General features: G+C 39.2%; 1 protein-coding gene across 1 annotated transcript in view; it reads left to right on the forward strand.

Annotated features, from left to right (window-relative positions):
• Positions 1 to 5375: 5375 nt before the first annotated feature.
• Positions 5376 to 17238, forward strand: part of astn2 (astrotactin 2) — a 253457-nt gene continuing 241594 nt past the window's right edge. Inside the window, exon 1 of the mRNA XM_023419585.2 lies at positions 5376 to 5949. Coding sequence (XP_023275353.1) covers positions 5493 to 5949 — 457 coding nt within the window. The 5' untranslated portion in view covers positions 5376 to 5492. The remainder of the gene's footprint in view (positions 5950 to 17238) is intronic.

Below are 17238 nucleotides of genomic sequence, written 5' to 3' on the forward strand. Positions count from 1 at the left end.
TGGGGCAGTCTCCAGATAACTTCAACTAATCAATTAACAAAGATAGCACAGGAAAACACTGCCAGCACAGCACAGCTCTTGGGACTGTTTCTATACAAACTGCAGGAGCAAGTAATATGTATAGGGTTTTTTTTTTTTTTTTTTAGTCCTGCAAGTGGCATGGCTCTGTGGATGGAAATGTACCAGGGGTCTGTCAGTAGATCGTCACTCAGTGTACCTCTTTGGTCCAGAGTGAAATATCTCAACTACATGTCATGAATTGCCATGATATATAGTACAAACATTCATAGGTTCTGGAAAATGAACCCAATCTCTTTAGGTGAGCCCCTGACTTTTCCTTTACATTTTTTTAATTTTATTTTTATAAATATCTCATAAACAATTAGACTGGTGCATATGAGGGTGTCACATTTCCATAGTTTGTTTACTGCAAACCAGGAAATGTTAGCATGCCAACATGCTAAACTGAGATGGTCATTATGGATAAAAGGCTTTGGATAAAAGTATCTACCGAATGAGTAAATGTAAACATTAAATATTTTAGCATGCTGAGATTTAGCTCTTTGCACAGCTGTGCCTAAGCCTCACAGAGCTGTTAGCAGTTAGCATGGCTGCAGATTCTTCTTAACTTTGTTTTAAAACTCTGCCTCAAAATGTTTTGATGTAGCATGTTCGATTTAGATTGACAAATAAATGACTTTTTTTTAATTTTTTTAGCTGCATCACAACTGAGAACTAAAAGGTCGGGTTCAGTCATAATGTATTCACATTTGAAATTTCATTATGTGCTCAATCTTTAAATGTCATGTTGACTTCCCAATCACACCCACCTGAGAATAAATAGTTTAAATCCCACATTCACAAGATTCATGCTACTCCTGTAGCAACCATAGCCTTCTAACTTGCATACATAGAAGACATTAGAAAAAAACTGTGCTGGGTGTTGCATAGGTCATTGAACAGTTAGTTTCTTTAACACCCACTCACTTATGCACATTTGCAGACTGATCTTCTACAGCCGGCCTTTGCACAGGTTCACTTAAAGATCTGGAGCTTATTCAATGGTTGTTTTTTAATAATGGATCAGAGAGCAAATAACAAATAATAAAAAGAAGTATTTATTTTCTTTATTAATCGAAATTTGCCTTTTTGGTGATATAACTTTAAGGCTAGGGCTTGGTAAACAGTCGTAATCTTAAGTCTAGTATTAACACCTAACAACTGAAGGAAAGAGCAGAAGGCCGAATTTTCAGTCATTTGCTGACATCAGACAATGCTCTACAGTCTTGCTGAAAGAAGCGGAGAGGGAAAAGGTCAGGTCCTTCGCTCATTACGCTACAAAAATCTGTTTAACCATCTCTGTCTAGGTGCAGTGTACGTTAGCTTGTTGTCTATCAAATTTAATTTTGAGAGAGTCATCGGCTGCCACGGCGTTCAGGTCGAAGCAATTTCCTGAGCAATAAATCTCATATAACCAACCACAGACTGTTTAAAAGCTCTCCATCAGCTAATAACAATGCAGTTTTCCCTTCCATCCCCTTGTTTGAGTTGCTACTTGCAGCTCTCCACCACCTCGCTGAACACACCAACATCAATCAATCCTATCTGATGTCTTGGTACTGTTTGCCCATTAAAGACAGACAGTGTTCAATGAAATCTATCAGCAAAGAGGTCATGTCTGCAAAACTATGGCATATGCTCAGTGGGCCCACACTAGAGCTCTCCACGGTGTCAGCACTTTCTCTAGGAGGACAGCAAAAGCTTGTCAGATTTGCCCTTTAGGCTAATCTTTGTAGCCAACTATTCTATCAGGAAATCATTATGACAGACTGACTAAAATGTCAAATTAACACAGAATGGAAAAGGGAGACATTGCCTAAATGTGAATTACTGTAGGAGCGGTGGATGTGGCAGTGACTTAGATGAGTTCACTTTGATGCTAGCTCTTCAAAGTATGGATTAAACACTGGAGTCACAGAACTTAAACTGTGATTTACGGATACCTATTAACTTCAAACTCCATGCATAAATTAGGTGTCATTAGCAAGATAAATAGGATCGCTTTCAGTTTTCCCTATAAGAAACTAAAGACTATAAACCCCAAATGATAAAATGACTCTGATTTCCACTGGTGACTTTGGACTGGCCAGTTTAGAGTAGAAATGTTTAGAGCCATGATTGTGCGTTTAATTAAAAGGGTGCAATGGGAAGAGTATGTGATTGGAGAAATATATCTGCAAACAAGGTGCTATATAAGTTGGTCCCTCTACTTAATCTCTGTCAATACTTCTTTTAGAATATGTGAGATTGATGCAACTTCTTCCCGCCTTTCATATAAGGAGATAATAAAGTTACTAAGGGTTGTAAATGAGAATCAATGGATCATTGAATTTGATGCATTCTCTGACAGAAACCCTATGATGGGGATTCTGCAGGGCAGCTATAGAGAAAACCACACAGATACTAGAATGTACTGTGTCTGTGGTGGTGATAAAGAAATTATAACAGAAGTGTGTGTAGCACAAAATATGCCCTTGGTAATGGAATTTGATAAAAAAAAAAAAAAAAAAAAAAAAAAAAAAAAAAAGGCTTGTCACAAAAACTTTTGGTCAGACACTAGCTTGATGAGAGCTACCAAGCAGGCAAAGTATAAATGCAGGCTTTGCACTTGTGGCAGGGGCTTATGAGTATACACATTTGAGTCTGCTCAGCTGCCACATCGACTCAAGTAAATGATTGCACAGTATCCATGGCAAACATGAAAGGGACATGGTTTATATGCTGGAAAAGGACGTGAACTAGTCTTTTTTCAGAAGGAACACACATATGCCTAACTTCCAGGTAGCTTGTGAATGTGCACTTATAAGCACTCAAGACTGTAAGTGCAGGTACTGGGACAGACCCTGTTTCAGCACCATGGAAAAAACACAGAGAAGAGAATGTGTGTGTTTGAATATTTCAGCACCATGGAGAGAGAAAGAGAGAGACGCCGGCACCGTGGCCCTTTTCCATATTCATTCTAAGCATGTTTGAAGTGAGCAGTATGTTTACAAAGGAAAAGTGACAAATAATAACTATTCACAAAAATATGTACAAAATTTGCATTCATTTTTTTTTTTTTCTCTTTGTGCATGTTTATGGACACTCCTGCCCCACAATACTGTACACAAAGGAAATGTTGGAAAGATGGAAAAGTTGTTCATAGAAAAGAGACAGCTTATTTGGTGGATCATTTTGTATTCTCTTTATCGGGCTTAATTTGACACCTCTGTTCCAAAGTCACTACATGATTGATGACTTTTGGTGCATGACTGGTATCCTTTCCTGTTAGTACAGCCAGGAAGGACGCAATTCTGCTGTTATAATTCTTAAAACAATATCAATCAGTGGACAAATACAACATACTATGTAACACTTGTCCACTGATTTTTAAATCAGTGTAATACTTGTAGCTTGTATGGAATTGGGACACAGTATATATTTAACTGTTTCAACTGTAGTGACAGAGCATAAGGAAGCAGATTATCTCTCGAATTAATTTTATTTTAATTTTTTTCTGAAGTAAATAAATGAATGTATTGCATTAACACACTAGCTTGACTCTGAGGCCTTGGATCAAGGTGTCTGTGGGGCTAATGCTTTGGACCAACCTGCCTCATCCATTAGGTTGTGAAATACTAATAAGTGAAGAATAAATTGTGCAGACAGCCTGTAATTAGCTCTACATATTTATTGTTCTGTTTTAAACTTTATCAATGTAACTTATTTATATTATTCAATTTGGATTCTTTTTCATAATTGTTTGTATTTTGTAACTATTTTACTTCTTTGCAGACCACTTTGTGATTTTTCTCTGAAAATTTGCTCATTTCATTTCTTGGTGCAGTCAGCCGCTGTGATATATATTTCAGGGTGGGGTGAATGTACTTTAGTTTGAACAGGGATCTTTCAGGTGAGACTGCACTTTCAGTTGAAGTAGTAGACTAAATTTCCCTTCATGCCCAAGCTCCAAACGACCTGTTTTAACAGTGAGTGAGTTGACAGTGGGTGTATGAATGACTGAAACTCATTTGCTAAGCACCTGCTGCTGAGTCTTTTAGTTCATTGTATGTTGAAGACCTGGGGCTTCATTTATTAATTATGGGTGGAATCACCCGTAGTGTTTTTGTGTTTGATTTTTTTTTTTCTACCTTTTCATTAGTTCTTTTTGAGAAAATATCCATATCTAAAGACAATACTGAGTGTTAAAAATTGATCCATGTGTTTTACTGAGGAATCATGGGCAGTGCCTTAGGCTGTCTGCTGCACTTATTGTCTGCAGTGTGTTTAAACGAAGAGAAGTAACTAATGTATTTTATATTTTTTCAGCTACTGTATTCAGGGTCTTAAAATGAAATTAAAACCTTCAGTTTGAAGCCAACATGGAAAAGAAGTCCTTGAAGTGCACAGAAAAAATGTGGAAATATGAACAGTTGAACTACATCCGTGCAGTGGTGGAAAGTACATTTCCTCAATAATGCACCAACGTACAATTTCGTACATGTACTTCATGCTACATTACACTTCAACTCCACTGCATTTTGGATGCCATTTTTCTTATGCCACTACATTTATTTGAAAGCTTTAGTTACACGTTATTTTCATGTTTAGATTATGAATGCTAAATGTATTGAACAAATCAATTATGATGTATCATTATGCATTAAACTACCCAGCAGTATATAAAGTAGCCCTAGTTAAAATAAGCCCCACCTACACCTGCTGCAAAATTTTTCAACTAGTATAGCCTAATGCAATAATAAAATACATTGTTGTTGAAATTAGCCTTTGTGCATAATTAGCTGTTTTTTTGGTTTTTAGCTGTAAGTCAAAGACCTGAAAACTTCTTCCACTACTGATCATGTGATATGATTGAAAGCTCCAGAAGAGCTACTAAATTGACCTTGTGGTGAAATTGCTAACAACTTTTGTTTAATGCCAAGAATAAACCTCAGAAAGACACAAGTTATCTGGAAAAAACAAAACAAAAACTAAGGAATATAAGTGGCAACACTCTTACATATACATTTATTTATTGACAAATTGACTAATTTAATACAAAAAAATGAAAAAAAAAATATCCAAATGATTGAATACATCTGATTGTTATTCTCACTCTTTCAGAATGTGTCTACCATTGCGAATAATCATTTCAGATGGAGATTCGATTGATAAATGAATACCAAGAAAAAGGAAACAGAATGACTTAACACGCTGACTCCACCTCATATGTGTCTTTAAAAAGGACACGTGCTTGTCCATGTTTAAGTGATTTGTTGTCCCACAGTGTGAACGCAGATGGAAGTGTGTGCGGAGCCGAGAGATGTCATTCTCACTACACCTGTGCTGCCGCCTCCTGGACGGACGCGACTCCTTTGCAGCGACTGTACTATAAGTGAACGGACAGCTTATGAGCCCCACTCAAAGCGAGGGAACCACACACAAGGAGAGGGATGGCGAGGATATCACTGCTGCACCTCCGCGTCCTTCTCGCGGGGCTCTTACTAACGGGGACCTTGTCAGTCCAGGGGAACAGAGGGGCGACTTCGCCTGACGAAGAGCGGGACAAAGAGAGCGACGCGGAGACGCCATGTGAGGTGAAAACCGTCACCGTCTCTACCCTGCCCGTACTCCGGGAGAACGAGTTCAGCTTCACCGGCGGAGCCTCGGGGAACGTGGTCGGAGGAGGAGGAGGAGGTGGTGGTGGTGGTGGTGGGGCTGCTGCTGCTGGAGCAGGTGGTGCTGGTGGAGGAGGAACTGGAGGAGGAACTGGAGGAGGAGGAGGAGGAGGAACTGGAGGAGGAGGAGGGGGGGAATCCCGACTCCTATTATTCGTTAGAACAGACCTACCTGGGCGAATTTCCGTAATGGATGATCTTGACAACACAGCTCTCCCCTACTTCACACTCGGTAAGAACTGCTGTGGTTATGTGTTTTCCCCCCTCCATGATGATAGCCAATCAACCTAGCAGCGCATTTGTGCGCATAGGGACCATGCACACTGGTAGACTGTGTGCACCCTGAGCTACATTCCACCAATCACGCGTCTATACACGTCCTCCTTGTTGTTTGAATCACCTGTCCTGTTTTCCTTCACCTGTTTTTGCCTCCCTTTGTAACTCTGATGTTGTGTAGCCGGCATGCGACCAGCAATCCAGGTGAAACGATAATACAGGATCTCATTCACCCCTATTTTTTACTTAAAGCAGTGCTGCTTGTGTGAGGAAAACAAACTAAGTACCACTCTTGTATAAGTGACATTTCTCTCACCCGTTCCTTACCTCCTCTCTCCCTCTTTCTCTCTTTCTCTCTCTCTCTTTCTCTGTCTGGCTTTCCCATTTTTTGGTTTAATATGATTATGATTTTAAATTTCATGCACACCCTAAGTAGGGTGCTCCAATCAAGGAATGCAATTTGGCCCTGCAAATACACATGAAATTGGTATTTTATTCATACCACACATGCATCGCTGCTGGTATAAGTTTGACTGAATAAAATCCTCGGCTAGAATTTGCATCACTGTCAACATTTGGCCGTGGCAGGTTTTTAAGGAAACCTGCCCACTTCCCCCACCTGTTTTTTTTATTTTATTTTTTATTTGTGTTTAGTCACACATGCCTCAATAACTGAGTGAATCATAACAGCACAACAGTCTGCTATTGGGAATAGCATCACTGATTGGATAATCATAGAGGACGCGATAGCGAGAGAGTGCCTCTGCCTCACACCAAGCTAAAGTACATTTGGAAGAGGAGGAGACCACGCATGAGGGGAACTTGTTTACCTTGCTTTCTCCTTATTTTACATTTATGTCACTGAGTCACGTGAGAAATGGATGTTTTTATGTTTGCCCCTTTGGTGTGTGAACCGAGGAACTGTTTTCTGTGTATGTGTGTATGTGTGTGTTTGTGTGTTGGTTAGAAGTGCAGAGAGAGGCCATGGCATATCGTTTTGTTTGGACTAGAATTGCAAAATGCTGTATTTTTTCCAGTTCCCAATCAGTTCAGGGTGACTATTGGCTCAGCATCAGAGAAAACCTGTTATATGGCGAATACAAAGATGCAAGACTTGTTGGAGGTCAGTGATGGGGGTATGGAGAGAATCCATGAGACTGTCTCATTACCTCACTCAGTTTTTGGACTCAGGCTTGCTATCTTTTTTTCTTTTACTTTTTTCCTCTTTTTTTTCAGATCTTTTTTTCTTCCCCTGGTCTCAATTTCATTCTCTGTATGGAGAGTGCCGACTAAACTGGCTGCGTGAAGCAAAGGCGGGCTGAGGGCCGGAGCATTAAGCTAGTAAATCACTTTCTATTCTCATTAAGGACAGCCGTTGACTGGTGAGAAAGGCCTCTCTGTCCTCCCAGTCAGCCAGCTAGCAAATTTGCTGCTTCACCCTTCCAGTGCATGACTGCATACTGTGGAGGGAGGAGGAGAGAAAGGGCTTTAGTAGTCCCATGTTTGTAATACACATTGAAGGCATGGCATGTGTGTAGAACTGTGTTCTTCTAGGACACGAGTTAATATGAGGAATTGTTGAAAATGATCTCAAGAATTATGAAACACTATCAGGCTAAAGGAAAATGAAAATTGTCCTATCTACATTGGCCGTGAGGCTTTGAAAACAGCCTGACAGTGATGACAGTATGTTGAAAAATGTGTTTTACTACAGACAATGCATCTATCCACTCCTTGACAGAATTACAAGCGTGTTCACTCATGCTACTGACCACACAGTGAAATTGAATAACCTCTTCAGTCTAGTAGTATCCACAACAAATCATCGTATTCTTAGTACAAAACTGGAATTCATGACATAAAAATTCATACCATCAAGAAAAACACCAGCGACACATGTTCCCTTCCTTATGTTCCCCTGTAAAGGTCTGATGCTTCGCTCTGTTGTCTTAATGTTTATGTCTTTTATTTTGTCAAACCCTTCATAAGTCTACGGATTTTCATTTGCTATGTGCTGTCTGCCATAGGAACTGGTGCAACACTCCAAAACGAGCAAAATGCTTCTCTATTTTTGTATCAGTGCGTAATTCTTTTCATGGCGTGCTGGTATTGTCAGACACCTGCTGGGTGTGTGTCATGAAAAACCCTCATGTAGCTGTAGATGTGTTGAGATCCTGACACCGGTGTCCGAGTCAGACATTTGGATGTCACTTGCGTTTCAAGTTGTGTTCAGTATTCAACATCAGAATGCATTAGGTCATCTTCACAGCTTTTTTTTTTTTTTTTTTGCTCGATGGAGGTATTAGGAGAGTTATGCTTGTGAAATGAAATGGTTTACCCGTCGTCATAAAAATACACAGTGTTGTTGATTTAGTAGAACAAAATGAACAAACTGAATTACATAGACAGTGAATTTTTATTACCAGAACTGCATTTGTTGCATCAATATTCTGTCCCATCATTTTCTTTCCTATTAAAATTGTGCATTTTGATGCTCCAAGATGCTACAAAGGCTTAAGCTGTACCAAAAACCCAAGCAGATACACACACACACACACACACACACACACACACACACACACACACACACATTAGAAAGGCTTAGGCTTGGGTGTTGTAATTTTTTTTATTTATTCTATTTTTCATTTTCTATAACTTAGTGGGTATTAAAATATAGAACTGTATAGTGTGTAGACCATATTGGATTAAGGCAAACACTCTATTCTGTTCTTTTAAAGTTCTGAAGCTTCCAGAAAGTTGCTTACATCAGTTAAAGTGACAAAACAGACAGGCAGCTCTAACAACACAGCGAATGCCGCCTACAATAATGTAACTTGGTCTAAAGAACAGAAAATTAGTGGAAAAGATCTTTGACTCTTGAGTAAAACTACATCTGGGATTCTCACACTGACTCTGATTCCAGAGAATAAATACATCAGAAGCTTAATTTGCTCATAATACTCAGTGTCTCATTACACTTGAGGCACCTGCTTGCTTTTGACCTTTTTCCTGCTTAAAATAACTTAACTGCCATTTTTTATTTCAGAAACAGATTAGCAACATGTTCATTACTTCTTTCCATACGCGCTCAGCACTTCTGCTGGAACGTATACCACCGACCGTTGCCTCATCAGTCAGTGTTTACCGCTGTGCTACACTTGACTGACCTGTGAAGGTGCAAACCATGCATTAAATTCTTTCTCTGCCAACTATCAGCTGTATTTCTCTACTTTCATAACTAAATTCACTTACTGTTTTTTTTTTTTTGTTTTTTTTTTTTAAAGAGTAGCGCAATAACGCCACAGAGATTTGAAAATGCTGGGGCATACCTTATTAGCCAAATGCCATCCAAACCATAATGAGCATAGTCTGTTTCTGCGGTAGCTTCAGATGTCTGATTGTTTTGTTGAACAGACGTCAGAGGTTAGGGAAGGAAAGGGGGGGGGGGGGGCAGCAAGTACCCTTCCCACTGTGGCCTGCCTGCTCAGCTTTGATTTATTACCACAAGTGTCATGGAGAATGGATGAGCAGAAAGGGCAGCGCAGAGGAAGTGCCCAGAGCACACACCCCACCCACACCCCCACCCCACTCCTTTTCCTGTTTGGTTTTCATATTCTTTCCCTTATGTGTTTAAAAGATAATAATAAAGAAAACTGTGAGAGATATCAATGTATTAAATAAGCGGACAGCCTCGCCCCTCGGTTAAACGTTGTGCATTGGATTTGCTGACATGTTTTTATTGTTTATTGTGTGGGTGTGTGTTGGGAGAAGGTTTTGCATTTAAACCACATTTGAAGAATTAAGCGTTTAAGTTTTCAGCTTCAGGGCTTTCACTTTAAAAATAGGGTGGTTTTCCCATGTGGTTTTAGTTTGTGCAAAATGTGCTGGTAATGTAAAGTTTGTAGCATCATACTTAGAAATTCTAGGGAGAGAATTCTCTGCTGCTACGCTTTGTCACACAAGATAATTTTCTTTGCTCATTTTAAGTGATGTGGGACTGGGTGGAAATCGATACGTTTAGCAACATGGCTGACTCGGTAAACACCTCATTAGGAGTTCACCTTTTTGAAAACCTTCAGGCACTTAATGCAGACATCCAAATGTCTCCCTGTCCTTTATCGGCTTTGCCCATCCTATTGGACTAAATCTTTACGCTGTTCATTTTCAACATCTTGGTCTTTTATTTATAACATTTTCATCTTATCGAGCGTTGCTGTGTCAACCAGCCTTTTTTCTCTCTCTCTCTCCGTCTCCCCTCTCTGCCCCGCTGTATCTTTCTAAACAGGAGTTACAGCAAACCCTGCTTGCTTAGAGATGGGAGATTAAAAGCGACTGTGGTAAAGTGAAAAAAAAGAATGCCTGTACTGGAGCACTGTGTTCCCTGTGGCACTGAACATGTACTCTCTGCACCACGTCTCAATCTTATGTCAGGGGCTGAGCTTAGCACTGCAGGACAAGCAATGAAGAGGGGGCAGAGGTCAACAGGAGAGGTGGGAGTGATTACATGGTGTGGAATCGAGATGGAGGTGTGGGTTTTGCTGTTGCATGAGATTTCGTAAGGACTTTTTGCAGTTTAGTTTGGAGTACTATAAACAAGCTCGTCCTACTGATATACTGAGGGTGTTAAGAGACCATAGCAAAGGGGATCCATGGTGGAGCTTGTGCAGGACATTAAATGGTCTATTTATCATCATTTGACCTCCTATAATACACCTATAGGAGGCTGTCTTTTTAAGATGAATGCCCTCCTACATGCAGTCTCATTTGTAGTGTGAATTCTGATGCTGACCGCACCATGACCTAACACACAAAAACATTGCATTTCCTACACATTCATTTGTATTTATGAACGTGTGCGTTTTTTAAATACCTAGACCGTGTATACACAAGGTGGACTAGCGTGATGCAAGTGTAATATGGGGAAGTGGAAATGAAGGACCTAATCTAATATACATTATTCTGTGTGCTCTTTAGTCTTTAAGTCTATTATAACATGGCAATCCATTATAAGCTTTTTAAAGGTCCCATATTTTACACTTCATCTAAGTTTTATTTGAAGTTTTGATATCTATAAGTAGATGTATTTGTTGTTTTAAGAACCAAAAACCATCTCAATGTAGTTTTAGATCTCCTCTGTCAGGCTTCTCTCTGGAGCTCTAGTAACACCAGGTCAGTAAGCCAATCAGAAGAGAGGCTCTAAGCCTCTCATCTGATTGGCTCAATGTTTTCTGAGTGATTAAATAAAAAAAATGTAGCGGATTTCAGGGCCACACTCTGAGAAACCAAATACTGCGAGGCTGGGACATTGGGGCATAGCTGGGGGTGGTGACTGCTTTGTTATGACATCGCAAAGTTACAGAAGTCCTGACAGCTCGTTTTGTATTCCTGTGTGTATTCCTTTCTGGAGTGAGCACTTTGATACTTTCACAGTATTAATATAGAACCAAGACCTATTTTATAATTAGAAAATACATGGAAGTCTCACTTTATACAATATGGGACCTTTAATAATTTGATATGTTTGAGGTTCATGATAATTGAGATACCACTAGTGATGATGTGAAGGAGGATGTGAATGTGTAAAGGATTGATAACCCTGGGTGTTAAACACATAGTTTAATGGTTGTATATAAGAGTGCTTGCTCTGATGTTGTTGACAAATTGTGTCAATGCGACACAAGATGTATGACAAATTAAAAAAGTCTCTGATTCTCTACTTCAGCAATAAACACTATTCTTCCGAACAGAGTTCTGTTTAACAGGTCAGTCCAAAATCTCTCATAGGTGTTAAATTGGTCTGAAATCTGGTGGCTGCAAAAGCGTATAATTCACATCAGTGTCAGACTCATCTGTGACACCTGTACGGAAGCATCTGCCTTTGTTTTGTCTCGCCACTCACTTATTCACAGTGAAATTGCAAGTTTTCTTTGTTGTTTTCATTAACAAGCACTTCCACATCTATTTATGGATAATTCAGGCAATGGAACTCAAGCTTTTTATAGGAATAAAAGAAACAAAACCATGGCTATGGTCCTTTTTTTTTTTTTTTTTTAGAGTTTGATACAAGGACTACATCGGCACATTTTGTCCTTTGTGCAGCCAGGGGTTCAGGCTTGAATCCGCACGGATTTTCATTCATCTGGCCCCTGTATGTCATAATGAGCATTTTCATGATTGTTTACAGCACCATGTCTGCTTCTGGTCTAAATATGCTAAATGCTGGTTTGATTGGTGTGTGTGTGTGTGTGTGTGTCTGTCTGTGTGTCTGTGTGTGTGTATGTGTATATATAGAAGAAACAGGAAACTGTTCTTAAGAAAACAAACGGCATATTGCCAGGCTGTATTACCTCACCTACTGTGAAACTCATTCGACAAGCAGAGATTGAAGAATCATGCTCATTCAGCTTAATGGTGACAGACCTAAGTGATGGCTTTGAAAGGTTGAATGAATTGTGGTCAGTGACCCGTGCTGGTTGTGTCCTCATTGCAGGAACTTTACTTTGAAAATGCTTTGTCTTAGCGCCAGTGTCTCTGCTCCTGCCTCGTAGCAGGGGCTGGACAGCTTTGATCTCGAGATAATCATTTGATCATTACCATCATTGCTGAGAGGCGCATTGTAGTTATCTTTGACGGAATGAACAAAGAAGTTTATGTAAATACCTCTAATGAATGCACAAGCTCAGCTTTACTTGGCTTTTTTTCCCCCCTCTCATTTATGCAAAGCAACAACATGTATACGTGTTTTCCTGTTTTATTAATTGGCAAAGAAGATCAAAGATAATATTTGGCAAATGAGTGTATGGCAAATTCAATAGCTCTTGGTTTTGTCTTTCTTTTTTGTTTGTTTATCAGATATTGTATGTTTAAAATGAGTCAGCTAAGATGCAATCTTTTTGGTGATTTACTGTAACAGGATAAATCGTAAGATCCTGATAAAGTGTTTATCCGTCCTTATACATAAACATGAGGTGTGAGCTCTGTTTACTTACGTATCAAACAAGTTAGGTCGTCTGCTTATACATATAATTGCCGGAGCTCTATGAAGCATAATGGCCAATTCTGATATTTAGAAATCTGAGCTGAGAAGGCAGGTCATCGAATACTTAAGCTCTCTAGTGTATACACCTGCTGTTAACCAACCTGACAGCCATTTTAGCCATTAGCTTTTCATATAGGACCTCCACTATGGCTTTCAAAGCTTTTGGAGGAGAGGATTAGTGACAAGCCCAAGGACTCTCACTGGTACTGCATGCCTCTTTTCATGTAACCTGAAAGCAGTAGCTTGCATTTATTTAAACATTAGCATCAAAAATTAAAGGCAACCTACAATTTTTCATTCTTTTAATCTGTGTCCCCTTAACAGGGCTCCGCTTCATGACTGCACAGCCAAGACGCGACATAAGTCGATGATTCTGTTGCTTTCATTTGGCAAATTTTATTTTTCCTTAAAAGCAAAAAGACAAAAACATGTCTAGTCTAACTTGAGGTCTGAGTCTGTACTGATGCCCTGTTCTTCTATCATATCTAGCTGATCATTATTCACAATAGATTATAGATGCAATGATAAATCCAAAAAAGTTAAGAAGAATTTATATCAGCTCGGAAAAATGATCAGATTTGATCAATAAATATGAAATCAATAAATCCGCAAAAAACAGCTCTAACACTGTCTGCCTGTAAGAGTTTAAGACATTCTGCCTCTTTGATGGATTTCTGCTGAGCCTCGTCACAGTACTTATACATATAATGTACCTTGTTATCTTTGTCCCACCCTAGTATTCTTCTATGTGGGTGTACCTTCAAAGAACTTATCTTAATATTTAAATCTGGACTCGTATCAAAGAACAGCCTGGATGGTGTATCTAACAAGAGAGAATGCTGCAAGCTGGTTCCCAAAAGATTCATAAACTTTCGACTTGTATACTGTAGAGGGGCTTTATAGTCAGTGTACTGAATGCATAATGTGACACTGATTTATAAAAGCAATTCCATTTAGATGCTCTTTTTGCTTCTTGGGCTCCTCTGGTGTGTCCCCTACCACATAATAGAAAGCCCCATTTGACAAAAACAGTGTAATGTATTTGCTCTCTTAGTACAATACTTGTTATAATGCGCCCCAGACATTTAGGGCTCAGGGAGTTCCGGTGAAATCCATCAACTTGCACACAGTGTATTTAAAACCAAGCGTGATGTGTACGTGACTATTTTTACGACGTTCAAATTCGCCAGCAGTTCCTTGAGGTCATCAGCTTGTGCAAAATAAAGCTATTGCATCCAGCAACTTTAGTAAACTGCAAGAGGAACAAACATGACCTTTCAAACAAAGCTCTGGTTTGATTGAATAAAACACAGGAAATGGAAGGGCGGTTTTTCCATAGAAGGTTAATTGGATAAAGACACAGCCTCGAACCCAACTTTTAAAACGCGGAGAGATCAAGGCTTTCATCGGGTCTCTACGCTGATTAACAAATGGCCACCTCTCTGCATCTGTATAAACCATTTGGATTTAGCAGAATGACTGAACCTGCCCAAATTTCTATCATTTTATTGCCTGATTTGATTGGTTTTGTGAAGTTCATGGAGAGTCCAAGAGTTTGAAATGAATCTTTTTTCTTTTTTCTTTTTTCTCCACTACTTGTCTCAGAATTTTCTCTCTAGGTATTTCAATATTTAAGTAGGGCTGATCGATACTGATGCGCACCGTCCTGACGTTTCATTTCAAGAATTGATCCCCACATAAAAGATATTGTTAGCAAGTGTTTTCTTCTTTGTATTCTTCTATGTATTGTATTTAATGAAAGTGAATTTATATTTGAGGCTAGAAATTACAAAAAAAAAAAAAAATAGTAGAATAAAAGTAGATATAGATAATAGTTAGGTGAGAATTATATATATTCTCCCTTGGCTTCTTGTTCACATAGGCACATTTAGAAACACATACACAGGCACATTTAGAAACACACACACACAGGCACATTTAGAAACACACACAGGCAGAGTAAACAACTAAACAGTGACTGTGGCTGCTAGCACAAATGAGCATGCAAAATACACTGTGGTTATTAAGTTTATTATGAAATTCACTTGACTTTCATTGGTTAATATTGACAAAAACAACCCATAAAACAGATTACAAATGAAACTTTTTTTTTTTTTTAAGTGAATGAATATACATTCTTATTATTTTCATTACATAGAATTTAATTCAGATTAACAGCTGATGTTCCCTTTTAAGTTACATGGGTAGTCTCCACTAACTACTCAGCTAACTACCTTTTTTACTTGTTCTGGTTGCAAAAACAGTCTTGTCCCAGTTTGGAGACTCTGACTAGGACACGAAGGAACACAATAGTGAGGCATTAAGTCCACCCCTGACTGTGTAAACTAAATCAAACGGAGAAGAAGGCCTGGAGAGCAGACTGTGTATTTACGTGTATGGACCAGACCATGGTGTTTGCTCATTGGGGTGGCGTGTGTGTGCTCACATTTGGGTTTCTGCTTGGAAGCTGCAGCTGTAGCTCGGAACCGTTCACCCTCGTGTTCGCGTTCTATCAGGGCGCTCGAGAGCAGGTGGAATTTCCTTTGCCTGAGCAAAGCTCTTAGTTGTGTGCAAGTTCTAACTTATCTTGCAAGGGGTTGCTGTAATGAAAATGCTGCATACCTGCCTGCTGATACACAGCCAGTCAGTTGCAGACTGCTCTGTGCCAGCTCCCCGTGTGACACACAGGAGGAGCAGCTTTTGACGAACGATGGTGCTGCTCACATCTTACAGAGATCTCTAAAAAACCTGCTGTAATTTTTTTTTTTCTTGGATCGTTTTAAGATATACTAACTTTTTTAACGGTTTTGTGCCATTTTCATGCATAATTAATTTAGTGCAAATCAAAGGATCAGTCAGTCAAGTACAAGCTATTTATTTTTTTATTTTTATTTTCAAAGTCTGTTTTCTCTTTGGCATTCCCTTCTTGCCAATAACAGGAATGGCAACAAAGACCAAGTCAGTCTGTTTGGATTAAAAGGAGTAATATGAAATAGAAAACAGTGCATTGCCAAAAATAGGCTGTAAACTGCTTCACTCCGTTTTATAACATCACTTGTCCATTCTTCCCCTCTTTCCAGTTTTAGCAGTGTTTTATGTTGAAATGCTCTCATTTTTCTCCACTTATGAAGGGTTCTTTTGGGTGGCTGATTTTGATGTCACAAAGTGTCCTTTTCGCTAAAGGAAATGGAAATGCTTCAAATTATATTTGTTATTTGAGCAAGTGCATGGTTGGGTGCATCAAATTGCAATCTGCAAAACACTACCATACTACTCTGCTATAATTAAGATCGGTGGAAGGGAGAGTCAGCATCAAGCTGTCAGTAAAATGTATGGTTTGCCCACAACCTGGCATGCCGAAATTCACCCGCACCCTCCTCCCTGGCTTCAAACAGACCAAATGGCCTGTAAATGTCCTCCTACTGGTTGACAGGTTAGATTTCTAGATCACAGGCAGGATGAAATCCCAGTTTCACTCTGTTTGGGCTCCAGTTGCTCTCTCTCCCTCTCGTCCTTGCTTCTTTCATGCACGCTCTGTATTGTTCACCAACCTCTGCTTTTATTCTGAACATGTCTTTTTTTCTTTTTCTTTTTTTTTTTTTTTCTTCTAACAGAAAACTCTGCCCTATGTTTCAATAGTTTAATGATTCAACATCATTTTCTGGAATTTTCAGGTCCAACAGAATGCATTTTTCCTACCTGGTTATCTTCTTTCTGTATCTGTAGGAGAGCGTAGCTTGTAGTTTGGAATAGCGCAATTTGTGCACAAGTTCATTATCACCGTGGCAATGTAGTTTAATAGTCTCGACTAACCTAGTTAATGGAATTATTGAAATCACATAAGGGTCTTATTTTGCAAACATGACAAGCAGTGTGTGTGTTTCAAAGAGGAAAAGGAGAGTCATTGTTCATATAAGCTGGTCACAATGATGTTTAAGACCCATAAAATTTGATTCCCAACAGAATTTGCTCTGCACCTTGGAAATGTTCCAGCTCTGCACAGCTCTCTACCGTCGTATCCCCATGGTTCCTACAAAAGATTTTAAACCTTTTATCTATGCTGGTGTGTTTGTACCTATTTGCATTCCCTCCAAGCTGTACAATCTCTAAGATTTCCTTTCAGATAAAGAATGTGCACCATTAATCTCCCCTCGACCGATGGGTTCCCTCCTACAACTTTTTTTTTTTTTTTTTTTTTTTCCTTAT

Source organism: Seriola lalandi, unplaced genomic scaffold (assembly GCF_002814215.2).
Source record: "Seriola lalandi dorsalis isolate HSWRI2012SDOR001 ecotype SW California unplaced genomic scaffold, Sedor1 jcf7180002054606, whole genome shotgun sequence".
In the NCBI taxonomy this organism is placed as follows: Eukaryota; Metazoa; Chordata; class Actinopteri; order Carangiformes; family Carangidae; genus Seriola; species Seriola lalandi.